The 27,403-nt window shown below is 38.8% G+C and overlaps 1 protein-coding gene across 3 annotated transcripts in view; it reads right to left on the reverse strand.

Annotated features, from left to right (window-relative positions):
• Nucleotides 1-27,403, reverse strand: part of FABP6 (fatty acid binding protein 6) — a 33,449-nt gene continuing 6,046 nt past the window's right edge. For all 3 annotated transcript variants that reach the window (XM_064161780.1, XM_064161781.1, XM_064161779.1), the window contains exons 3-6: nucleotides 3,954-4,058; nucleotides 2,940-3,115; nucleotides 1,808-1,897; nucleotides 1-112 (exon numbers count right to left, since the gene is read on the reverse strand). In XM_064161780.1, coding sequence (XP_064017850.1) covers nucleotides 59-112; nucleotides 1,808-1,897; nucleotides 2,940-3,115; nucleotides 3,954-4,058 — 425 coding nt within the window. In that variant the 3' untranslated portion in view covers nucleotides 1-58. The remainder of the gene's footprint in view (nucleotides 113-1,807; nucleotides 1,898-2,939; nucleotides 3,116-3,953; nucleotides 4,059-27,403) is intronic.

Raw genomic sequence — 27,403 nt, forward strand, 5'->3', positions numbered from 1 at the left:
AACACTCTATTTTATTTATTTGTATTATTTTCAGTCAGAAGAGACTGACTTTACTGTCTTAAGCAATCTTTTTGCTGGTCCTTTTGTAGACTACACCAGAAGAAGTAGAAATCTGCAATAAAGAACAAGGGGAAAAAAAAACGATTGAATGGTGTAATTAAGAGTTTCAGAGTCACAAATGAAAGACCTGCTCACTGGCTATCCTTTGCAGCAGAAGCAACATTTACCCTTTAGTAGAAGATGTATCTAGAAAGTAAGCTGATTGTCCTTGTGAAGTCTGAAATGCACAAAAATACTCCTACACAAAAAGCACAGTTTCTAAAAAGGAGTTTAAGGATACCTTAAATGGATCCTGTGTTAAACATGGCTTCAACAACAACTCTTAGATATCAGGAGGAGAAGGGCAAGTGAAAGAATTGTTGTCCAAAAGCAGTGATTGACATTTATTACTTTCATTGAGGATGAGTGTCCTTTCTTGATTCACAGAGTAACATAACTTCTGGTTAGTCTCTGCTGAAGACACACTCAGACATATGACTGATGACGAAGAAAAGGCTGAGGTCCTGAATGCCTTCTTTGCCTCAGTTTTCAACAGTAAGGAGGGAGGAGGAGGCAAGTGGCCTCTTGAACTGGGGGATGCAGTGGTTAGACCACACCCTGAGTATTGTGTTCAGTTCTGGGCCCCCCAGTTTAGGAGGGACACCGAAACGCTTGAGCGTGTCCAGAGAAGGGCGACGAGGCTGGTGAGAGACCTCGAGCACAGCCCTACGAGGAGAGGCTGAGGGAGCTGGGATTGTTTAGCCTGGAGAAGAGGAGGCTCAGGGGGGACCTTATTGCTGTCTACAACTACCTGAGGGGTGGTTGTGGCCAGCACCAGAACGAGAGGACACAGCCTCAGGCTGTGCCAGGGGAGATTTAGGCTCGAGGTGAGGAGAAAGTTCTTCACTGAGAGAGTCATTGGACACTGGAATGGGCTGCCCGGGGAGGTGGTGGAGTCGCTGTCCTTGGGGCTGTTCAAGGCAAGATTGGATGTGGCACTTGGTGCCATGGTCTAGCCTTGAGCTCTATGGTAAAGGGTTGGACTTGATGATCTGTGAGGTCTCTTCCAACCCTGATAATACTGTGATACTGTGACTGTCATAAGTTAATTCAGGAGAATTTTCTGAGAATCAGAAATTGTCACATTTGACAATCCTATCTGTTTTAGAAGTTTGACTGTAAGGATTGCAGTTTCAGTAATCTTCCAAAGCTATGTTGCTATTTTGTTGAAAGATTAGGAAACTAATTGAAATCCACCCTCTTTTGTGTTTTGTTTTGGTTTTTCCTTCAGTAAGACTAAAGAAATAGGGTTCTACAGAAATTCTGTGAGGAGCTGCAGCTAAATAGTTTTCTAACAATGAAAGAAAGTTAATAACTCAATAGAAACATTTAAGTAATAGGTAAAAAAGAAATCTATGCATAATTTTCTATTCTTGAGACACAGGCACAATGAATATTGTCAAAACCATAATAGCTTAGGAGTATTTCAGTCTGAACATAGCAGACTCACCACTATAAAGCTGTGTTTGTGCCTAAGATGCAAGATCTACATTTCAAGTTTATCCAAATATATGACGAAAGTTTGTCCATTCAATTTTTGCATTAAACCTACATGAAATTGTAGATAATTATCTAAAGTGGACTTGAAAATTATTTAATAGTATTGCTTTACCTTAGATGAAGATTGTTTTCTAAACTCAAAATTTTAAGCCTGCTGCTCTTAGGATGTTTTGGTTGTTTGAAGTAACTTGAACGTTTGACAACTCACCTCTACTAGCTTCCCTCCAGAAATCTCCGCAGTATGACGATAGTTGGGAAACTCAGCTACTATTTTCCCTCCTTCCATTTTAACTGTTGCCTGTAACACAGAAATATTTAAATGTTGCCTGGGATTACTGGCATTTATATTATGAGATACACTGTAAACATCTGTATACTTGATGCTTTACTTTAAAAAGGTCAAAGTCACATATGACACATTCATCTTTATGAACAAGACTAAAATCCCTGTGCTTCGGTTCTTATAGGTTCACAATTTAAACAGGAAAATGCTCACCTAACAATACATGCAAGTTTCATATCTACACAGTGTTTATTCATAGCTCTAAAAGAGATGTGACTAAAAACTATGCTTCTCATTCAGTCCTCAATGTTTTCTGTGGTACTCTTGTACTGACAGTCAGAAAGGCATGATTGTGTGGGTTAATTTTGAACTGTCACTCTCAGATATTAATAACCTGGGGATAAGTGATGTGAACCTCTACCCAAATGGTCCTGTCCCTTTAAATAGATGAGAAAAGTATAAAATAAGTAAAAGAACCATTTTATGGCAGGTCTTGAATACGGATTTTGACTATGATACAAGCAGATCAGTGTTGTGTATTCTGTCTCACTAGAGGCTGATTAAGTTGCTCTGTACTTCTAATAGGAAGGAGGATACAGAGACTTTCCCCCCCCCCCTTAATTTTACACAGCTTTTTGTTTAAGGCACAGGTGACCACAAAAGGTGAGCACTGCTGACAGGCATGGGAAGAGCTAAGAACCACAGCACTCCTCTCTGAGCGTGCTGCAGTTGCTGTATGGTGCTGGACAATGACACATCTGCCAACCAGCTCTTTAAAGTTTTAATGAGCATTATGTTTGCCTGAGCTGTGATACCAGTAGATGCTTGACACTCTGCCCTCACTCTTTATTAAACCACACAATTTCAAAGCTTTAGCTCTCTTTAAAATCAAAATTAGATATTTTGCTAGAAAGAAGAAATAGGGGGAGAGTGTTTCTAAACTACAACAGATGAAAAAAACACAATTTAAGGAAGTGTCTCTGAGGCTGACTTGATTTTCACTCTAAACTAAAAAGCAACTAAGACAGTGTAAAACTTAAAAGCTAAATTAACTTACCTTGAACCTTTTACCACCCATTGTCTCCATGTCTGCTTCCTTGTCAATTGTGAATGCGTTGGTTGTGGTGCGGCCTCCCGGGAAATGCTGTGTCCAGGTGAAGTCATTTCCATTCTGCACCACTTCAGTGACTATTTTGCAATTCCTTCCCAATTCAATCTTGTCACTGGAGAGACCTTAACCCACAGAAATATACAGTTTTTAAAAACTAGCAGCCCACCAACTGTATTTTAGTTGAAACATGCCAATTGTATGTTTGCTCTCAGACACTGATATCTGACTTAGTGAATTTATTTATTTTGTTTATATTTTAACAGCAGCATCAAAGCTTCAGGTTTAAATTACTGGTGTAAAAGCAGATACAGGTATATCAGTGCATTTTCTAAAATAAGCTTTTTTTTTTCCTGTGAAAGAATACACAGAATAAATGTATAGATATAAACTACAGATAAGTATTTCCTTCTACTTAAACTACATACACGGATGCAAGGAATGCAATGTGTATGAACTTCTGCCTTTGCTCTATAGCTGCACATACCTATTTACTATTGCTTTTTGAATGAATAATCACAAGCACTGAATTTATGTGTACAGATCATGATGTCCCTAAGAGCTTTTATAGGATAATCTCTGAAACAGGTCTTTTGAAAGTGTTCACAGAATCCTGCTCCTGTGTAAGAACTTAACATGCATTTCCACACTAAATTTATACTCCTACCAATGAATACTAAGGAAAGAAAAAGAAACCTTCACAATCATCATACTAGAAACATTTTAGCCCTTCATTGTGCTGCTACTGAAAAGGAATACTGCTTCTGTCGAACAGGACTATTTCCTGTGGCTGACAGTGCTTCTTAGAATGAAAACTGAATGTCCTTGCTGAAGTGCAGAGCACTTCTACCAGTCTTTGTCCCTGTTCATTTCAGCATGTTTCAGCAAAAACCATCTTTAAAAAAAAAACAAACTTTAACCCAATTTACATCCTTTAAGACTCACACCCCAAGATATACTTACCAATCTTCTTCACAAATTCATCATAGTTCTCATCACTTTCGAACTCGTATTTGCCTGCGAATGCCATGTTGCCCTGGTGATGTGGCTGGTAGAGCAAAATAGCAGCTGGAACAAAGAAGAATGGATAAGTGCAGATGGCTTGAGGCCCTCGTTTTTATAAACCAGCCCAAGCTGTTCAGCCCACCTATACCCACACCCCTTGAAAATATATTTTTATGACCTATGTGAGTCACTGGCATGAATGCCATTGACCTGTATGGAAATCACGGCTATAATTCAATTATACATCCTGGACAATAATCTGGAGATCAGCAGAAATCAAGGACAAAAGCCCAGTTTTCATTTGAGTGCATATTTAAGCAAAATGACACATTTTACTTTCAAGAGTTCATTGATTTTGCATTCAAGATGGACTAACAGTAAAATACGTTATCATGAAACAGGGTGAAAATGGCTTTGGAGTCATGTGTCAAGATCTGAGCCTTGCTGTATTTGGAAGCATATCCTGTATTAGTTAAAATATTAAAATAAAGAAACAAGCTGCACAGATTCCTAAGTAATTCTGGTAGGATACAGGCAGTGACAAGATTCTGGGTAAATTACTGCACCTGTAAATGTCTTGCCTTATCTCCACAGAGAAAAAAGAAAGAATTATGAAGTATTTTACACTACTTGGATGTAAAATATGTTAGGTTAGTCCATGGCACCATGTTGCCACACCTTATTTAATATCAAGAGACAAAGTGTGCTTTGTGTTGCTTAGCAAGTGTTTGCACCAAGTACAAAAAATAATACTTATTTTGGAAAAACAAACTCTGATTTCTGTGAGACAACCACATGTTACAAGTCAAACGAGTCTATTAGGTAATTTAGAAGGCACACAGGCCTATGCCTGATGAATCCACTACCACACACAGATAGCAGGGTAGGAAATTCCCAGCTGCTGTGTACTGGCATAGCTCCACTGGCTAAGGATACTGAGCAACAATTTTTAATCTGAACAGAAAGATTCCTAGGACTGATGTGAAAATGGTGCCATAGATTGGAATTCTATCTAAAGTAATAGAATTTGGAAGCAACAGAAACATCTCTTTTCCCCTGGTTTTATACAATCTGCAGAATACATAGCAGTGTTCAACAAGTTTTGCTGTACACAATGCAGGTTCTGTTTCTTAAATACAATTAATTGAATTCCACATGCTAATGCAGGAGATGTCCATTTAGGGTCAAGAAATTGCTCAGAACAGGAACACAGGTTGGATGATTAAAACCACAGAAAACAAAGGTCCACTAAATTTCACCACTGCTCTCCTTGGTATACATTCAAATGAAAGTATTCTACACAGCCATTTCTGTATTTCTGATGAACAAAATTATCCATACTCCACTTTGTCAGAGAATGAAACAAACTTCAGTAATCATTCCGCTGTATGCAGTGCTGGTGAGATCACACCTCAAGTACTGTGTTCAGTTCTGGGGCCCTCACTACAAGAAGGACATTGAGGTGCTAGACAGTGTCCAGAGAAGTTCAACAAGGCTAATGAAGGGCCTATAAGGAGAGTCTGAGGGATCTGGGGTTGTTCAGTCTGGAGAAGAGGAAGCTGAAGGGAGACCTCATTGCTCATGACTGAGACCTTACGCAAGCAAGTTTAGTTGAGAGATGCCTCTGCCCATGTCAGGGGAGTAAGAGTAGATGATATCTAAGGGCCCTTCCAACCTAAGCCATTCTATGATTCTGTGATGTAGCCTCACAGGTTCAGGACTGGATGTAGATTATGTAATACCAGCATTACATTCAAGAGGAGCTAGAAATGACAACCCATACCTAATGGTTTTGCCACAGCATATCAGCATGGAATGTAACTCATTAAATTAGTATCTGCTGAGGGAAGGGCTTAAGATTTATTAAACAAATATATTTGCTATTATACACATATATAATAGCATATTACCTTTACAGGTATGTTGCAACTCAATGAAAAAAAAATGCTCTCTAATTTGTATTATTTTTTATTTTCACTTACTAAGCTGCATTCTTTTATGCAAAGCCTCTGCTGTCTCTAAGTTACACAGCCTCTAAACTAATTACATAATACACAGGGAATATGAGGTTTGAACACAAAAATATTTCCTGTCTTAGGAAATTTTTTGTCTTTTCAAAACTTTTCCTTACAGAGGAAAACCCAGAAAGATCTGAAATAGTACTGACTGCTAGGTGCAAAGTCTGAATCAAGTGAAGAGGGGAATTCCAAAGGATGTTTCTGACCAGAAAAACCTTCAGAAAATTCCAAAGCAGTTTTGAGAGAGATTATGCTTGTGGACTGGAAAAGAGTTTATCTGTGCTCGTTAGCTGGGAATTTATATTATTTCTAGGGGAGTTTAAACCTACTTCCTCTTTTGAAGTCTTAAGAGAAAGTAACTTCAAAATCTTGCATCTTTTTTTTTCCAAAAGAAAGCATAAAACTTTCAAATGGAGATGTGGGGTTTGATGTTGACAACAATCTTTTTAAAACTATTTGTTTGAGTGTATGTTCCTGGCCAGAAAGCAGTTTTCTAGAACAGATGCAGAAAGTGAACAAGAGTGAAGCATAACGAAATGATGGTCACTTTGCAAAATCAAAATGGAACAAATGTCCTAGGAATTACTGCCTTCCCACCCCTAACCCTTCACTCTCCCCATATTTACTCAGCTTTAAATTGTACCATGCTGTGCAGTGGCTGACTATATTGTGCTGGGGTTCATGACACCACAAAAGCCATACCATCTGCTGTCTGCATGCAAGTCAAAGGATGTCTCCATACTTGAAACAGAAGAGAGCCATATACCTTCCCCCTGTGAACATTCTCCACGTCCTGTGATTAGCATTCAAAACACAGGAGAGTGTGGGAGACAAGTACAAAACTGGGGATGACTAAGGGAAGAAACAGAGAAATTTATTTCACCAACAGTATTTCCTTTGCACTTCTTAAATAAAAGTGTTTGTTAAAATGATTCTTCTGTCCTGCAACTATATTTGACACTTGTTTTTTTTTCAATTAAACCTCCTTCAGCTTAATTCCAGGATTGCTGAACTCCATGACCAATTGAGCAGGAGCAAATAACTGAAAAGAAAACTTTCTTTATCAGCTGGACCCAGATGCTGAGGCTCTATCTATATAAAGAAAACCAGCATTAGCATGGAAAACAATGAAATGGCTGCACATACATAGAAGCCTCGATTCTTATTGCTGTGTCAAACCTAAGTAGATGCCAGTTAAACTGGCAGTGTGAACTCTATGCCATTAACAAAGGTAAAAACCCTAGTGATTTCAGTCATACAGTTTCAAAAATAGTGAAGGGATGACATAAACAGTAAGAAATCCCAAGTCCAAGCACTAGCCCAGTGTCCACAGGATGGCACATTAATTTATACATTCTTTTAGTAAGCAGGCCCTTAAAAGCAAACAGCAAGAGCCCTGAGCAACCATTTCCTTTCAAACAGTCACCTAGGGAGTTTTACACTTGCTCCACTGATGGGGTATGAGAATCTTTACAGTTCAACCACAAGTCTCTAGTAATGATTCCTGACATCTCCATTTGGCTTTGTGTAAACTGAAAGACAACCACTGTCCATCCCCAGCTGTGCTTTTAGAGACTGATAAAACTGTTCTCAGGTTCATAGAATTATAGAATCAACCAGGTTGGAAGAGACCTCCAAGATCATCCAGTCCAACCTATCACCCACCCAGGCTAATGGAGGCCTCTGTGTTGCACTGAGTGTTCCAGAGATATGCATGACCCTGTGAAGAAAGAAAAGGAACTCAAGCTATAAACTCTTCTGTTCACATAAAACTTAATAGAGGACAATACCACTGGTGCAGTAACACCACATGGACCTTGGAAGATAGATCAAGTTGGATAAGAAGGCCACAGCTCTGTGAAACAGGAAAAAGATAATCAGATTATACAAACGGTATTTGAGCTTCTATGTTATCTCTCCATGAAGATCAAGTTATCTTGATAGCTTTCTCGTGATAGAAAAATGCTGACATCTACACAACTATACAATACTTAAACTTGCCTGCAGTAGGAGTACAGTGGGCATGGAGCCAGCATGTAGTACAGCAAGTTACTGATGAATAACTATTTGACCGGTGGGTCACTCCCGCCACACACTAAGTACAAGTTCCTTCACCCCACCAGGAGCTGTATGCTAGGCTGTCCAGGAGAGTTCCAGAGCAGGTTACAAACATCCATCCAAACAATAAAGGTAAGGATGTGGTGTTAGTGAATGTGCATGCTCTGCCTGCCTGCTCAGGATGAGAACCAGTTTAAAGTTTTGGGCAAATGTGCCACGACTTGTATCTGTCTGTGCAGGGGGGTTTTTAACATGCATTGTGAATTTGTGCCCATGTTTTTGCTCACTTGTTCTCAAATACCTTCTCACCTTTGTCTTTACTGTTATAAAATGTAATCAAATCCAGCAGTGTATTGGGGAACAAAGAATTTCATTAAGCAGATTTCCAAATACTGAACCACCAAAATGTTTATTCCGAGAATACAGGAATGGAGGTCCTCTGATTTTACTGAAGTTATGGTCACTTGCACAATTCCTAAGCTTAGTCACCCAATTCTCTGTTTCTTCAGTTTCAGCTATAACCAGTATCTGTTTAATGATCTTACTCTTGGCATTTACAATATTCATTATATATTTATGATGCTGGTTTTCCATACTTCTACAGCAGTGCTTCATCCTTGCTGGGCTGGTCATTGTACTAAGTGCTGCAGAAAACTCCTGAACTCTCCAGTTGAAAAAAACAAACCAATATTATCTGTGTCTGTGCATACATGTATTTTAAACCATGCACTTAATCCATTCCAAACACTAAAATGTAAAGCCTCCACATCACTGAAAATCACCTTGGTTATGCTATACTTCTGCTTAACAGAACTCCAAATCAAAATAATTAAGACCTATAACTGAGATCAATGGAAAAATAAAATATATTTCTCTGGCAGAAGAAAGGCAAAAGAATGAAAATATTCATGTGTAAAAGCTGAAAAGCAGCTCTCAGAACGTGGCCATTAGCTCCAGTGTACTTGGCAATATCTATCATTTTCAGTGGCAAAAGATGCAGCTGTCCTTTATGTAGGTCAAAGAAAATATCATTACTCCATAGGAGACTGTGTCTGCCATCTGGTGGCCAACTGTCAGGACCCGTATGTCAGGCATCATGTCCTACAGAGATCCCTCCTCACCCCTGTAAATCCCCGACTTCAGTCAGAGCATGCTGGGGACTGCAGCTAGCCGCGTGCCACTGCTGAATTTCCATGAGTTACCCATCCTCTCATTCTCTAAGTGTTGAAAAGAAGAGTAAAAAAAAAGAAAAAAATTGTGCCCTGAGCTGGTTATAATCAGCTCAATAAACCATGTAAATGTGTATATTTACACATTATTAAAAATACTGGTATTCATACAAACAGTTATCTTCATATCTTTCATTCTGGGGCATAGTTCTAAGTTAAGCTGATTTCCTAAGCATTGGTTCTGGCATCATATATCATCATCACACAGTATCAGTCTTTGCTTTAACACCAATACATCAGTATTGCTATCCTGGCAACCAATAGGACACAAAACTGCTTCAAACAGGTTTAATTAAATAAAATAGAGCAGAGGCTTACTGCTGGCTCCCCTCATTTTGGTGGGGATCACACACAATTCAACTAACACTTCACCACAATTTAAGAGACTTTATGTGCAAATGCTGTCTGCAGCAGACTGCCATTTGTGAAACCCACTGAGTAGATTCAGTTGTCAGAGAGACATAAATAAGGGCATGCATGCTTAGATGGAGCAGAGTCTGCAGAGAGAATGCAAGGAAATGGCATCTTTTATTTGTGAGGTCAAGGGTGCAGATGCTTTTTACACTGAATTTGTCTCACCCACCGAGTGGGGAAAAATAGCCAAAACAACCCAAACCCGTGCATTCACAGTTGTGCTTACCTAAGCTTTGAAACCAGTGTCATTGATCTAACATCAACACGTAGTAAATCTCATATCTGAATATGTGGTTAGAGTGAGAAGTTATGCAGAAAAGCTCAGTGCTGTTTAAATTTAGCAGGATGACTTGAATTGCAACTGTGTGGCTCTTGCAGACAGCATGAGTAAGTTTTCAAAGAAGTAAAACTCCTGTGGAAGCCTATACCCGAAGGAAAAGTTCATCTGAAGTCAGTAGTTAAGTCCCTCTGCCTCACAAGTCAGCTACCTCTGATATGCAAAACAGCAGTCTTCAAATGCTTGCAGGAACAGAGGGAACTTTCAGAAAACAAATCAAAGGCCTTGGATATCTTTACTTTCAGAATTTACTTGCCACACAGTCATAAATACAACACTTTGGCATTTTGGCATGTTGGAGACACCCTGCCCTTGAATGTCTCAGCATGCTTTAAAGTTTATTAACCTCTTAGTTGTGTTGCATGAAGCCAATGGAGATACATTCAAAGACAAAACGAAGATAAGGAAATTAATTCCATTAGTGAATGAACTGGGCCGAGTGACTATCTTTGCAGTGCTTTTAGAACTGGAATGCAATTGAAGAAGAGTACAAATTTAAAATAAAAGTAGGAACTTTTAGTCATTACATTTAATGATTCTTGAAGAAGAAAACTTGATCAGGAAAGCTTGTAAATTCTTAAAACAGCTATATCTGGCAATTATTCAGCAACCCTCCATAGTAAATGGCTAATGGTTATTAATTCCTTTGCTATTCAGAGTAATCATTCATAATGAATTCAGACCAAACTCACGTGGTGTTAATGTAATCTGTAATTCCACAGGAGTCCTATTATAATACTGTCTTATTAAGTATCCATTTAGTATAGTAGTAGGTATTATTGTTCTAAAACCACAAGCAACAGAAAAGTAATTACCAATGAGATGTGGCTGAATTATTGAAAAGATAACACTTGCCAAGAAAGCAAATATTTAACATCAATGCACCAGCCAGCTCTAGAGGTCTTTACAGATGACACAGCACAGACCGTCCTTGCCCCAGACTGACATTCTGAAGGGTAAGCTCTGCCTAACAAAGACAAGAAAGACAGAAGCTCAGACGCAGGAATATTTTTGAAGAAGGAATACACAGGTCTTCCAACAACACAGTATTTTTGGGACTCCCTAAAATGAATTCTGATTATTTCCTGTCAAAACACTCTCAGGAAAACCTATAGTCTGTTTGGATCTCCAGAAAGGTAGTCTCCAGAGAGCAAGATAACCAAGTGATTCATTCGAGCTGTGCAAGTTAGCACAGCTTCTGTAAAAAGGGTTTGGCTTTGCTGTGCCTGACTGATGTTCCTGATCTCCAAGTTCTACCTCGGTGGAACTGCTGAGGTTGTGTTTTAGCAAACAGAGACAGAAAACTAAACCTAAGGAGAAAAAGGAAAAGAAAAAAGAAGTACTTAGGTTTCAGGTAGTTTCATGTTTTTGGCTGACTTGGTTCTCTGAACTGTCTCAATTGCATGGTCAGGCCCTGCCAGTACAACAGAAGGTACGAGAGAGACAAGGGGAAGATGAATCATCACCATCATCATCAAGACCAGGCAGCCCTTTCTTTGGATTAGCAGAAAGTGCAGACCACAGAGTGCCTGAGAGCAGCCTGAGGAGAGGTTTGCTGCATAAACTGCTCAATTGGTTCATCGCTGTCTTTGAGGCACCTCCTGCTTTGTGCTGGCACAACTGTTTATGCAGTAGCATAGCAGCCATAGCAATGGTCTGATCTGAATTAAAAATACAAAAGCTAAAATAAATGGGCATTTTTAATCTGGATTAGTACTCTGATCCAGCTCTTTGCATGGTTACACGGACAGGCATAATCCAAGTATTGGCATAGAGAAGGGAACAAGCAGCTGGTGAAATACCAGCACAAGGTGGCTATGACACTGAAAAATGCCCTCTGCAATGATGGTCTGAGTTATACTTTATGATCTGTATTAAAAGAATAAAGAAGTCCAAACTGATTATTGTAAACAGGCTCTGGAAAGGCAAAAATATGCTCATGCTAATTGAGCTAGTGATGTGTGCCTAGTTCAGGTTCACTGAGCACATTTTCTGCAAGCTGAAGGCTCATTACAAATTCTCTGAACTCCTTATTTCCTATTGTCTCTTCAGAATCCAGCACCCAAGTAAATCAAATCAGCACTCCTGGATTTTGAAGCACCAAAACAAAGAACTGGGAGGGACATCCTTGTTATCATTTCAGTCTCTTGCAGAATTGATAGCAGTCTATACAATTTCTTGCCTTTGTTACTGTAGCAGGCAGCTCACTCCCTGGTGTGAAAAATCTTCTTTTAATTTCTAGTTTAAATTAATGCATGGTTATCCTAAGCCTGTTTGTACTTGTGCTAACATTGCCTTTTAAATAGCACTTCTCTCTCCAAGTTTACCCCAAAGTCCTTTAGACAACAGTTACATCCTCTTTCATTCTAGGGTAAATATTTGGTTTTAAGACTAAGCTATGTCAAAACTCTGTTAAAGACTTTGACATGACATATTTTTTCTTTCCCTGCTCATTCAAGTATTTCTTTTCACTTACTCTAATTTTTTGGAACAGAGGTGGCAGGGACCTGTAATATTTTCCAGCTGAACAAGTTTCATGAGTATGCTGCTCACCTTTTAAACTAAGATGATTAACAAACTTACTAAAAAGTCTTGGTTTACAGTAAGATTGATACCAGCAGCTTCTTGTGAATCTAATTGTTCTTTTCCTCCTTCAGGACTCTATAATTGCTTATATTCCAACAAAATTTATCAATTCCATTCAATCCAATCATAATGCAGACTGCTGGCAGAAACAGGAAGCTATCTTGATTTTAGGTTTTAGTAACAACTACAATGAAAGGCTTGAAGATTTGTGTTAGGCCAGTTTGGGCTACTATCAATTTGGCTTTAAAAAAAGGGTGAGATTTCTTTGAAGTATCTTTTGATTAAGAGTCATGACAGAACATTTTGAAACTCAGTGGCTTTTATCTTATACAGACAACTTTTTAAAATGATACTAAAATGAAAAAATAATTTAACCTTATCTACTGAGTTTTCTGGTAAAAGCAAACTGAGCTAAAGATACTACCTCTATACAATTCTTTTTTCCGTATGTTCATACTAGGAGTCCCTAATAGCAAGCAACTACAGTTCTAATAAAGTTAGGAACTGACAACCCTAAAGACAGGAATCACTCCAACTTCTGTTTTGGACTTTCTGACCAAAATCCAATAGTCATCTCCCCTTAATCTTTATAGGTCATGTAATGTGCTGTAAAGATTTTATTATTTGATAGTATCTGTATGGTTACAGTTGCTGACACACCAGGACAATATAGTTCCAAATGGGAGTTTATCTTCAAGGTGATCTAATCTAATTTGGAGACTTTCATGACATGGCTGTGGTCTTCAAAGAAATCTTTAGTCGTTACCAAAGAGGGAATAACAGCTATGTACTAACATAAAATTAATGTGCCTTGTACCTGCATTTGAAATTAATTGGAACTGATAGCAGCAGGGGTACCTGAATGCAATAGGCTGCCACCAACTCACACCAGCACCATCACCAAGAGAAAAAAACCCAACAAATTCTTTATTAGCCACAACATATTTGAGAGGTATCATACTCAGGAGGCCTCCTCTCTACAGTTGCAGTTACCCACAAAATTTGTACAGTAAGTTATTCAAATTAGGCTTAGAAGTCAGCAGGATGAAAAAGGGATGAAGCTAGGACTCAGTGCTTGAGGATCTCACTCTGCTTCTACAGAAAATAAATGGAGTTCAGCATGGACTTTAGTGGCAGCAGGCCTTTCATGACAGCTGGACAGCTTCTGAAACTTGTCCAGTCTTGCAAGACAATTTTTTTTGTTGTATTAGTTGAGAATTTCAGAGGAATTGCAGAACTTTGTGTGGTATTTAATGTAAAAGATTTCTTCAGCTGGTAAAGAGTTGTTTAAACAATGACGAGTTTGAAGGACAGGGACAAGATTTTCCCACTTGTCTCTGCCTAGTGCTGTTAAAAGGAAAACTCTTTAGTTTTAAGCACTCCTTCAAGGATGAACAAAGACATTAAGAGCTTCTGTCTTTTCCTTGGTTTTCCTTTATTTTAAGCAATCAAAGTGCTGAGAAAGAGTGACAGCAATTTAGAGAGACATGTAAGGGTCTCAAATAACCCCTGCACTATGTCTAGTCTAAATTGCTTCCATGCTCACATCCAGTCTAGTTTGATCAAGGATGACCTCTTAGAAAATATTTCTGATTTGCAGTTTAGAAGCTGAATTCTGCTGTCACTGCTGGACATGCAAACTTATCCATAGCTTACCTATTAAAAAGTTAGGTTTTTTTTTTTTTTTGGTTGGAATAATATTCTTACGTACTAAGCTGCTGATTTTTTTTTTTCAAGCTTACAGCTAACACTGGGAGAAAAGACAAACATTTATTTTTAAATTTGTTTTAAAATAAATACATTTTAAAAACTCTTTTTAAAATGTTGGTTCTCAAATCCAGTAATGCGTTATATACAAATGCCTTTTAACAACTGCACCTTGAGAGCAGTCCAACTCCCTTTGCTTCTTCCCTTTATTTTCTTTACTATGTTGGAGTTTACTGCATGATACATCTGATGAAAGATGTGGGCTAGCAATGGGTGCTGGGCAAAGGGTTAACTTTCAGTTCAATAAGACGATTCTCCATTCAGAAATACAGATCTGTGATTCCTGTGTCTCAAAAGAAACCCTTCTACGTCATTCCAATAAATGAAAATATATCTTTTGATTTTGAAACAGATTGTTTCTACTTAAAATGCCAACACAATGCTTTCTTATTTGCAGCATGGAACACATTAATTATTAGTATTCTGTTTAAGGTACTGCAGTATCACAGCTCCCCAGTTTTCATGCATCTTTACTTTTGTAATGTCAACATCTCTGTATCTGGATCATCAATGGTTACTGAAGCAAATACACAAAGCTGCAGAGCTAAAGACAGGCCAGATTCCCCACTTAGCCTGCCAGGGGAACTCCTTCTCCTGCAAGGGTTACTCAGAGTTCAGTATGCATGGAATAAACACAGCATACTTTACTATGCATCCTGCTTTCCAGATTGCTGCTCCCCAGCATTAAAGCAACAGTACTGTATTTTAAATACAGATTATGTAGTTTGCCCCAGGTCATATGAGATGGGATTAATAGCCAGAAATCCTGAGTCACTGCTGTCTGTTAAAACTATGAACATCTCCACATCTTTTAGATAGAATGACTTCTCTAGCACATTGCCCTCTATCTCCACTGATTTTCTTGAAGTGTATTAACCTCCATCAACTGCACTTGTAAAGCCTGCTGCTTTATTTGTGCACATAAACCCAATGGCATAGTTAAATCTGCTATTCCAAAGGATTCTTTCAACTGCAGTCACTGAATCTGTGTGGAAGGAAACATTAAATTTAGATGCTACTTCTTTTTCCTGAAGGCACATCTGTTTTGCAGTTGTTTTTTCCTTCTATTTTAAAATTATGTTTACTAGCTCATTTCTGTCTCCCTTTACTCTATCAAGCTTTTCCTCTTATTCTCTTCTCCTGCAGCTCACCTGAAGCTGCATTAGATGAAACAGAGAGCTATCTGGTGATGGTGATAAGATACTGGCTACCCCAGTAAGCCAGGCAAACAAGAATTTTGTCTTGAAGAACCTTCAAGGCAGACATAAGAAACCAACATATAAGTGAATTTTTCTTACACTAGTGCCACATTGAGAGTGCTTATGTGGATTGACTGTGCAAGAACAGAAAAAGGCTGAAAATGTGTGAAGCAGAGAAGGATGCATTTCTTTTCCTGAAATAGAAGAAAAGTCAGGTTTTTTTACATATAAGTACATCTGGAGACTTCAGCTATGCTTTGATGTGCATGATGCACAGTAACATCTCCCTGCATATTTTACCAGAATCTGAAATTGTTTGTATTTCCTTAGAATCACTTAGCAGGAGAAATAGATTCTTGTAGCACGCCATTTCTTCACCATCTCCAAAACAAGCAGATCTTTGCATCTCCTTGCCCTATAAACTGCTTTTATTACACCTAGCCTGTAGTATCCCCCTTCAATGGTTTTATTTACTCCTGAGATGGTGAGCAATGTATTTGCTGTTATTAATCAGACAACACTGATGTAAAATTGAGAAAATGAGATTATATTCTGAACAGCTGTGATTTTTTTCTTAACACTGAAATAGACTATATTTCTTTAAATGATTCCTTCTGGAATCAGGAAGAAAATCTGGAAAACACTTCAAGATCTGAACTTCCACTCAGAAATTTTCCTTACTTCATGATGCCAAACAACAGCTGTTTCTCTCCTAAATGATGGCGAAGCAGCAGGGAACAAAAAAAAAAAATCTAAACAGTTAAAATTGTTTATCTTTTTTAAACTTCATTTTTAACCTAAACACACATTTTTTGTATGGCACAGTTTGGCAAGATACACAGATCATTTATTCTCAGAGTGCTAAAAATGTGGATGTTTAGTTCAGTGACTGGATAGGGCATCAACTTGCCAATATTCTGATTCCTCAGACTAAAAACGCTTTGACAGAATTTGCACAAAGCTTTAAAAACTGCTGTAACCACAGGATTCTAGTGCCCAGGATTTTCTTGTGACTCCCCTGGTGTGCACGCTGAAGTGGTTCCAAAACCAATATGGAATTCAGTGGCACTTTCTCCATGGCCTTTCTCAGCAGACTCTGACACTCAGGTAAGGACACCTGTGCCATAAGCCACACTGCCATCTAGCGAGAAAGCTTCCATTCTGCTTTCTCAGCTGAGTAAACGTTCAAGTGTGCCACAGATGGACCACAGATGCCAAATTCTGTGGCTTCTAAGTCTAATTTGAGCTTATGTTCTAAAAGACAGATGTAAAGATTTTATAGCAAATGGTGTCTGGTTGGCTTTAGGTTACTAAAGACTGCTTTGCAACACAATGCTGCCTTGGTTCAAGGTAGGCTGCCTTTTGCTTTCATTGTGGTTTGGCTTTTTTTCATTTTGCTTCTCAGTAGAATGCAGAATAAGCCATGGTAATGACACCTGCATGCAGAGATAGGATGACAGCAAGATTGAGCTTTAGTACAAAAATCCCTCCCAACTTGTAATGCAAAGAGAAGCGCAACAAGGGCATTCTGCTATTGATTTGGACTGCAAGGTTTGTCTCCAAGGAGTGAAATAAAAATTTCTTCAGCCCTCTGTGATTCCTAATTACCAATTCTTTACAGTTCTAGTACACTTTTCTCTTGAAGCTGTCAAGATTCTTTACAAATAATACATTGTAACAGCCAAAGGAACAGTTCTTAATGTCAGCTATCTCGTCAGTCCAGTACTGCTTAGCACATCTGGACATTAGCTCTCACCTTCTCCTATGATTGCTGAGTTTCTGCTGTGGTCTCTTGTGATTATAGGACAGTCTTCAAGAGTATGCTGATTTCAAAAACATCAATCTGCATTTTGATACAGCTTTCCTACAAGCAATTTGCACTTTTTAGGCCCAGTTCATGTCTTTGTTTTGGTTGGTTTGGGGGTTTTCTATTTTGTTTGGTTGTTTTTTTGGGTTTAGGTTTTGGGTTTTATTTGGGCTGTGGTTTGGTGGTGGTTGTTGGGTTTTGTTTCTGTTTTAGTTGTGTGTTTTGTTTTTCTTGGCTTTGTTTTTTTTTCCCCCTCTTCACTGTTACTATTTGTAACTCAAGTGTCACTACGAGCTCTTTGGCCAGCAGCATCTAGATTTTCTGTGCCTTGGCTCTTCACAGCTGCATCGCTGCCTCCAGCTTCCTCTCTCCTGGAAGAAATGCTTATCAGATTATTGTCACATGCTGCTGTTCTTGTGCTTGCACAAAGGCTGTCCAGAGAGCTAGATAGAAGATCTGCTTTCCCTTTCCTCTTCAGGTTCCTCAGAAGTAGAAAATAGTTTCCTCAGAAAACATGTATGGATTTTACAGGTCCTTGTGTAAAGGAGTAATTCCTGTAGAGAAACATGAAATATCTACAGTGGCTACTGGCCACTGAGTGAAGTTCACAAGGGTGGAAGCAGCAGGAGTGTTTTTTGCCCAGACTCTGTAATTAAGAAGTGAAGGAAAGCAGAAATTTTGAACTGTATGGGGAGCTGCAGCAAGAGGTTTTTCTCCTTTATACCCGAGGAAGAATGATCAAGCTAGACTTAATTTATATGGGGCCATCACAGCATAAAATGTCGTGAACCAGCTTCATAGCATCTTGCTGCTGTGCACTGGGTAGCTTGCAAGCAGGAGCCAGGAAAGCTGAGAACATCACCACTACATTTTTTTTCTCTGCTCAGTCACTGGTACCGGAAATCACAACTAAGTGAAATAGCAGTGAACAGTGAAATACTTTCAGTGATAATTTTCAGTCTTCCATTTAAGAAAGAATCCTTCTCCTTCAATGATACTTTGTGGAAAGGTCTGGCTTCATCTGGTCAGTGCCTTCTCTTTTAAGTCATTGTGACCTACATACAGGCATGATCCAAATAAAAAATTAAAGCAAAAGAGCTTTATGTGACATTGCTTGGCTGAGCCAGCTCTGGAGTTGCTGTGGTCTCTGTATTATTTTTTCACACAGTCAGATATGAGTTTACATAATTTTTATGTGGTTATGTTTTTTCTTCACCATCATAATTCATTTTATATACCTATTTCTAAAAAAATCTAGAGTTTATCCACTGAAAGTGGGAAGGGAAAGGCAAAGGGGAATAGAGAAAAGAGCCTAGAGCTATGCCTCTGTATGAATAAAACACAAGTCTGAGGGACAGACACAATGAAGTTACTTTGAGTTAACACATTACGACTGAGCCACAGTAACTGATACATGGGTTCCCTCAGATGCTTGCCAACACGCAGTACAACATGTTAGCTTAAATAAGCTTCACCAAGATGCTTTGATGAGGTTTAGATGGCACAAGAAATACTCCAGGGATCTGGAATCCAATCCCTGATATAACTTACATTTAAATCAAGACCAGTAGGATCATTACTACCTGATGACTGTTCATTAAGCCTGGGCAAGATAAATTTGGTAGTCAGTTCAACTCCCAGTAGCTGGAAAACCAGCTGCAAATCGATTTCATAGCACAAAGGTCTACTGCATTTGGAATAACTCAGGCTATGAAATGGTCTCTGCCTGGATCACTGGCTGGAAGAAGAGGTGTACTGCTGTTCCAGAACATGCAATTCACAGCCACAGCCAGCACCATTTTGACAAAAAATAACCGAGAATTGAGCTGCCCTGAGGGATGCTCTGCTTTGTGATTTGTCCCTGCAGGTCAGGGCTGTATCTCACCAGTGTAACAAGGGGCGCTGTCACAGCTCATGATATAGCTGCACTCTGGGTATAAACAAAGATGTGCAGACCCTGCTGCTGTCAGTCTGGTACCTTTCAGCAGCCCTACATTACTCAGCAGTTAGCAGAAAGAAACAACAGGCATTTCAGCATAGTGAAGAGAAGCAGCTGGCTAGAAGATGAAGGAGTAGAAAGAAGCAATTAGACTATTATGGCTATCAAACAAGCCTACATCACTCTTACTTGTGCTTGGGGGTGCAAGGCCAGCTCATATCTACCTTTGCTGCTGATTGTTTTTTTGACAGAAATTGCTCCCTAAACAGTCATGTTCAGTGATTATTTGTCTCCTCCTTTCTTCCTCTGATTACAGCCAGACTGGGATATCCCTGATCCGCATAGAAATGAATATTTTAAAAGTCAGTGCTGTCCTCAAAGGGGCTTATACACCATTAGGTCTTCAGATTTACTGCTCTAGCAAAGAATAGGATAGTAAAGAGATAGCAGCAATAGGCTACAAATGAGAAAAGAGCTAAAAGATTATGTCTCACTACATACCTGACTGTAAATTCACTCATCACTGAGGTCTTGCCTTTATACAAAGAATTTTCACCAAATTTTGTAACCACACTCATAAAGCCAACTCTAAATTACAGTTCTTGACTCGGCACATGCACTGTATTTTGCCTATGACAGCTGGGAAGCACAACTCTTTAAAAAGCAAGCATATTTAAACATGACTTTTGATGTGTTACTGTGCTGTACCATGTTCTCCTGTTTTGCAGCTCACTGCAAGAGTATTTTTCCCACAGCTAACAGCAGTTTTTGCAAAACAGTAACTACTCCCTGTGGTATACAACAGTAGCACAGATTTTCCCAGAACTATTGAGAAAGCACAGTTATTAATTGCAATGTGTACCCAGGCTGATACAGTTAGCAACAAAAATGCTAATGAAGGCCAGGAATGTGCTCTCACGGTGTAAGCCGTGTCACAGCCTCATCACCTGCCTTCAGAGTTTTAAGTCTGCTGCCTATTTCCACCTTGTTAATTATCATAGTCTCTCCTCAAAAGAACATTCAGGTCCAGGCCACAGCTCAAACCTCTTCTCTTCTGGATGTGCTGCTTATACTGAACCAAAACAAATCATCCAAGTATCAGGCCACTTTGCCTCCCCATTCATAGCTCTTGTACCTCTCTTCTGTCCATTCACCTGCTCTGCTAACAGAAGCGTCCCAGTTGTATTCATCCTTGACTCACCTTCTCTCCTATTGAACCATACAAAGCTTTATGGTTGTTTTATACCTATAGGATTGTTTCCTACTTGCTTAGCTCTCTGAAGTGACTCATTTTTGCCATTATTTAGGAATAATTTAAGAACTTATTTTAGCTTGACCAGATCTGAGTCACCCTGGGTGACTTCAGAAAATTACAATCAAGCTGAGATTGGTGTAGGAAAAGCAAAACAATACTGAATTTGTAACTGGAGTCTCTCTACTAATGTGGCAGAGAATTCCTGGCCTCCAATCTGAATGCAGTTGTGTAGATCTGGTCTGTCACTGGCCCATGCTTGCATCAATCAGTCAACTTGATTTTATTCTGAGAGAAAAAACTTAATTAATCCCTTTTATATTAAATTTATTCCATAGAAACAAAAACACCAAAAAAAAGCTTAAAATTACAAAAATGTTACTGTACCACAGAGTTACTTATGTAAAAAAAACATTCATAGGTATGTATGAATCCATGATAAAAAACCAGAGAAACAGACATCAGTGTTTTGAACTACTAAATTGCTACCTTGTTCTAATAGAGTGGCCTACAGAAGCATTTACAATTTTCATATTTTATACCTAAGACACTTGCAACATCTGCTCTCTGCCTGAAAGTACAGCATAGGCCATGGTATGAAATATGCACTGCCAGATGAAAAACACTGGGTGCAATTCCAAGGGCTTTACTGGGAAAACTGCATTGAAAACAATGTAAATTTTACCTGAGCAAAGAATGAGGAATGAAATCATCTAAAACAAGAAAATTAAAAAAAAAACCAGTATCTTTTAAAAGCACAACCATTAAGAATACAAAAATACAAAATATTAAAGTCTGATGCACTTCTTATACAGCTAAGCAATCAGTGTTTCTTTACTAGAAAATCCTATTAAAAAAAAAAAGTAGTAATGAATTGGATTTAGGTTTGGAAGAACTTGGTATTCAAATCCTAAAGGAGCAGAACCTGACCTGTCTACAATTTGACTGCAGCATCAGCTAAGGGTGTCATGCCAAATTATTGCTGTCTTCACCTTAAGAACATTCTAATTTTATGCATGAGGTCAACTCAATTCCTTCATTGTCATTAAGACAGAGCATTAGCTCTGTTAATTCTTTTGGGATACATTGCATTGTATAATTCACCATACCTTATTTACTACAGAAATGTGTCACTTGACAGGATACATCATGAAATTCAAGTTTCATTCCAGAACATTTTTGTAACTCAAATGGATGCCAAAGCAGAACAAACTTACAACCCCCAGACATAGTGAAGTGCAAGAACTTGTGATGGAACATTCAGGAAACACCTAACAGACACAGTTACCAATGACAAGTAGGAGAAAGTAACACTAAACGCTAGTGGTGCTTCAACATTAGTTATCTAGACTGTGGGCCTCAAAAACAGAGAATGAGCCTTGTACATGAAGGGCAGATTGCTTAGAAGCTGTGCTGCTGTTTTAAATCATCATCATAATAAACAGAATGACAGTTATTTAGTTTTCCAACAGTTTTCCCCTCTCTTTTCATTTATTTAGTTAAGCATAACCTAAGCAGAGGAATCCTACAATTTGTAAAAAAAACATAATCATTAATATTTTCAGAATGAAGAATCTCTTCTATGGCAGTTAAATTCCTGTATTTTTCAAACTAGTATAAACTGTGCTGAGAAAAATGCACTTTTACATGAGCCCTCAATGTTTTTGCAACCTAACTATGCCTACTAGGAGCATGAAGAAAAACAACCACACTTCTGACCAACCATTCCAGAAATAAATTTAGGCTGGCAAAGGTATCTTTTCCTAGTAGAGTATGTACTATTCTGCATGGTGGTTTTAGCTGCAGTGGGGAAGGAACTCCATCTGTTAAAAAAAATGTTCCATACAGCTACATCAGCATATCCCTGGTACTGCAGACTTGGCCTTTTCCTGTGATAAGCCTGTACATGGGGAGTTAGATTAGTACAACTAGAGAGCACAGTTACACCAACGTATTTCCTTACAAGAATGGTGAAACTGTTGTTGCAGGCTTATGATTTTATTTTTATTATTTGCTGGAGGGTGGGAGGAGAAGAGTTTTGGTTGGACAACTCTAGAACTAAGAGAATTTGTGTTACAAGAGATACAAACATTGTCTCATCCTTCAGTTGCAGTTCAGTATCAGACATTACTGCTGCTACCCCAGTGAAACAACACAGTTATTTTCACACGTGCTGCACTGTTTTCATGCACACTACTGTCCTTTAAGAATCTGCAGTACCTACTGAGAATTACCACTCAAGCTGCCTTCCTTAAGGGAGGCATGGTTTTTTACTTCATGGAATAACAGAGTGGCTTAGATTGGAAGGTGCTTTAGAGATCATCCACTCCAACCTCCCCACTACAGGCAAAGACACCTCTCAACTAGACTCAGCTGCTAAAGGCCTCATCCAACTTGGCCTTGAACACCCCCATGGAGAAGTCATCCACAATCTTACTGGGCAACCCATTCTAGAGTCTCACCACCCTCATATTCAAGAAGAATGTCTTCCTAAGATTCAGTTTAAACCTATTTTCCCTGAGCTTCAAAACATTTCCCCTTTGTCCTGTCACTAGACATCCTTATGAAAAGTCCCTCTCCAATCTTCCTGTAGAATCCCTTCAGATATTAGAAGACAGCTATAAGGCCCTCTCCAGAGTCTTCTCTAGACAATTTATTGTCTAGTATTGAAATCAGGCAGAAACAAAAGCAAACAAAAGGTGCGGTGACTTCAAGCACTTGCCTAGAAAATACAATATTCCATGCTTGAATTACAGCATTGAGACTCCTGGCCTACAGACACTGCAAGACACTTTGTAGAAAATACTGCAAAGCCTCAGTACATTACACATTAAGAGTTGATATTAACCAGGCAGAAGAAGACTGGATATTGGTAGAACAAAAATGCAATCAATCCTGATAACCTTAATGATTTAAAAATGGGATGTCTGCAGCTTTAGAAGTCATTTGACCAATAGAAAAATAACAAAAAAATGAAGAACCCCATTCCAGCTTTGACAGAGACACTTCCACTAAGTCCTGAATTCAGCATTCTTTCAGACTCCGTGGGCTGTACACAGCTCTTTCTATGGTGGTGTAACTAGAGCAGTGGACAAAGGAAAACCAACAGATGTCATCTATCTGGACTTTTGTAAAGACTTTGATGCAGTTCCCCACATTATCTTTCTCTCTAAGCTGAAGAGATACAGATCTGATGGGTGGACTCTCCAGTGGATAAGAAATTGGTTGGATGATCACATCCAAAGGGTAACAGTCAACAGCTCAACATCCAGATGGAGATGAGTAACAAGTGATGGCCCTCAAGGATCTGTACTGGGACCAGTGCTGTTCGATTATCTTCATCAATGATATAGACAGTGAGAATGAGGGGACCCTCACCAAGTTTGCAGATGATATCAAGCTGGTGCAGTTGGGAAGACTGAAGGACAAAAGGATCTGGAGATGTGGAGCTGTTTTGAAACAACTAGCACAATGGGTTCTTCAACTTAAAAGTCCACAAGAAAACAGAACATGAGACACTGACAAGGATAAAGATCTGTAAGAGAACATAAGATGATACATTGGGAACAACAAAATAGCTTAAGATCTAGAAAGAATTAGAGTGGTCAGAAGTGCAGATATCTTTGTGATCAGTGACCCAGCGCTCAGGTTGTCATTTCACTGTGTTAAGGATTGAACTCTGCAGTCCTGTGGCCAGACTCTGTCTTTTAAGAGCTCTTATTTCAGAAAGCACTGAAAGTCACTGCATGCCAAGCATATTTTCCTGTCAATGTGCAGGGGAATGCCTGTTCCCTGAAAGCAGTACGTCATTTTCTCCAATGCATACTTAAAGGGTTTTGGCACAGAAAGGTCTCTACAACTTTAGGCTTACCAAGCCTGGTTAAATAGTGGCACAAGCAGAAAACTGCTGATGGAATTAAGGCATGTGACAATCCAGTGTTAGACCACACTTACCCTTTATTAGCCAAAGGAAAGTATTTCCCACCCAAAACTCCAAGTACCATGGCTTGATCCAGATTAATTTCTCCACCATGTCCTGAACAGTTTTTAAAGAGATTTTTCAAGGTTAATTTAACTTTAAAAAATTAAGTTGAATGAGAACACTCAGATCCAAGTGCTGAATGCTCCATGCACATCCCTAAGCTACTGACAAGATGTCAGCAATGTCTTCAGATCGTCCTCATTTTGGAGGAGGAGGTAAAAGATCTTAATCTGAATAGCTAAAAATTTGTATTCCCTTCCAAAGAAATTAAGGACTTAAGGACACTACAACTCTCCCCTTTCACCCTCTTACTCAAAAGGCTGCCTGAGAGCAATCTCTGTAGTTTACTTTCCCATAAACTCCTTCTTGATATCTGTATTTTAAAATAAATAACGAAGTTGTCATTATTACTGAACACTGTGGAACATTCGTTATTTTTATCAAGAATGTAAAAATTTAAGTAGATGAGGACACATACAGTCTGAGGTACATTTTCAAGATCAGAAGAGCTGAAAGTACTTGTCTGTGGTGGTAGCATTTGCCTTGACAAACCATGAAGATCAGATGAAATCTTAGGAAGTAAGAGGATGTGTTAAAAGGGAACTCTGTGGAAAGACAGAAAGGAAAGAGAAAGGCAGACAAAGAAAGAACAAGAACCAATCTTCCAGCAAAATATTACCAAAAGAAACTCAGGAAGAAAAATAAGTCTAGCACTGAAAATTATTAACTGCAAGTTTTTATTGTAATTTTACTCAGAGAACAGAGCGTTTGATAAAGAGACAAAATGTGCACCCCAGGCACAGAGACATCAGCATACAAAAAAGGGCCATGACCTCTTCAATTGTTTTTAGTGCCTTTTGTGTGTGTGGTTGCAGGCACCAACAGGGATGAATTAATCCTCACTGTAATTGGTTTTAAAAGTCAGTGGAATTGTAACAAATTAATACTACTCTGAATATCTTTATCATGATGCAATCATATTGTATAGGAAGATTCCAGTTCTGAGTGGCTTTTTGCCCCCTCACATAAGAACCACAGACATTAGTAGCAGGTGAGCTTTTTTGGTGTTGATGCAAGGGTTTTTTTCGTTTGTTGGGTGTCTTTTTTAACTGCAAGCTTAACCTGTTGGCAGAGTAAGCAGTATGATCCAGCTTTCAATACTCTTACTTGGCTTCTTCAAGCAGAAGGAAAGGCTTGAGAAACTTCGATAAATTGCCATTTGTGCCACTCCCTTCCCCTTAGAGCAGCTGCAAAACTGTGTCACAAGTGAAGCAGAAAGAACCAAGTTAGTGTGGAATCCTAATGTCTTCATTTTATGGCTTCCAAAACATCAGACAGATAGCAAGCTCAAAGGAGGATTCAGTTACAAAACATACCAGTTATGAATGGCATATGAACAATAACACAAGGTTGTGAGACAGAAGTTACTTCTGTTCAGGTAAACCATGAAGTCCAGATGACTTCAAGAGGGACTGCCAGTTATATGCACACTTTTGAAACCTACTTTGCTGATCTTAATGCAGTGCTTAGATCTGATGTGCAGCCAATCCACATATAATTGTTCAATGCAAGGCAATGTCTAGCTGGAAAACATTTGCCTTCACTGGCCATTTTACTGAAATATATCCAAATGGTCATGTAAACCAATTAGGAAGAAGGCTAAGTGTGTCAATATCTTAATTTAAGGGAAGAAATGATCTTGTAACTTATAGAATAACTAGGTGTATCTGAAAGACTAATTATCTAGCTACTGTGTCTCTGTCAAGGATAACATTTAGCACTTACATGGCTCTTTCCATCCTCAAGTTTTAAGCATTCACTGTAATTAAACCACATTACATTTCTGTGAATGGTTACTGTCCATTTTTCACAGGCAGCAAAGCTGAGGTTACAAGTAAGTGACAAAGAAGGACACAGTGTCAGAGATGTGTTGGCAGTTGCTTCCTTCAGCTCACAAACTATAATGGTTCCAAATAATTACTAGTCGATTTTATTTCCTCTATTGTCCCATCTTCTTAAGCTCTGTCAGCACAAAAACCTAAATAAGAGTAGACTACATATCATTCCCATTTCTCTAAGTAATCAAGGTCAGCATTCTACTGTTTCTGTTATTCCTAGTTGACAAGATAAACAGTTCTAGGCCAAATTCAGATCCATCACATCACAAGACACACACTCTCAGGTTAAAATTTTCCTGTATGGATGTTACTGCAGCTTAAATGTGAATAACAGTTGTTTTAAGAGCATTACTTTTCCAACTTGCTACAGAAGCAGCAAGTCTGCAGCATACACTCTTTACTATGTTTGTTTGCTTACACTTCTCTGCATTGCTTACATGCATTGGCTTTAATCCGTTACACTTTTTATTTTGAAATAGAAAAGCCCTGAAAATGTTACAACAATGGCAGGTCACGCCTTGCAAACACTGCAAATGTTAAGATGGATCTATTACAGCATAGAATTGGTCTCTAAATCTGACTTGTGGAAGTTTTTTGTAAGACCGACAGACCTTCCTCAGGGACACAGGAAATTGCTGTGTCTATAGCAGCCACGGGAAGTGATTGACACTATGATTCAGACTGACACAGGGAGAGAAGTATGGCATTTCCTGCAGTACACTATTTCTTGGTGGTTTTGCTGGAGCCAGCAAGAAATGGATGTATATAAACCACAATTCCTTTAACATGTGGTCACAAAGTCTCAGCAAGGCTGTCAGAACTTCAAATTGTAATCTTCTAATGTAAAATCCCTATGCTCCAGTCTAGATATTAGGAAAAGTGTAGACTATCCTATCAAGACACTTTAAACACTCCATATGGA

This window comes from Pogoniulus pusillus, chromosome 22 (assembly GCF_015220805.1).
Source record: "Pogoniulus pusillus isolate bPogPus1 chromosome 22, bPogPus1.pri, whole genome shotgun sequence".
NCBI lineage: Eukaryota > Metazoa > Chordata > Aves > Piciformes > Lybiidae > Pogoniulus > Pogoniulus pusillus.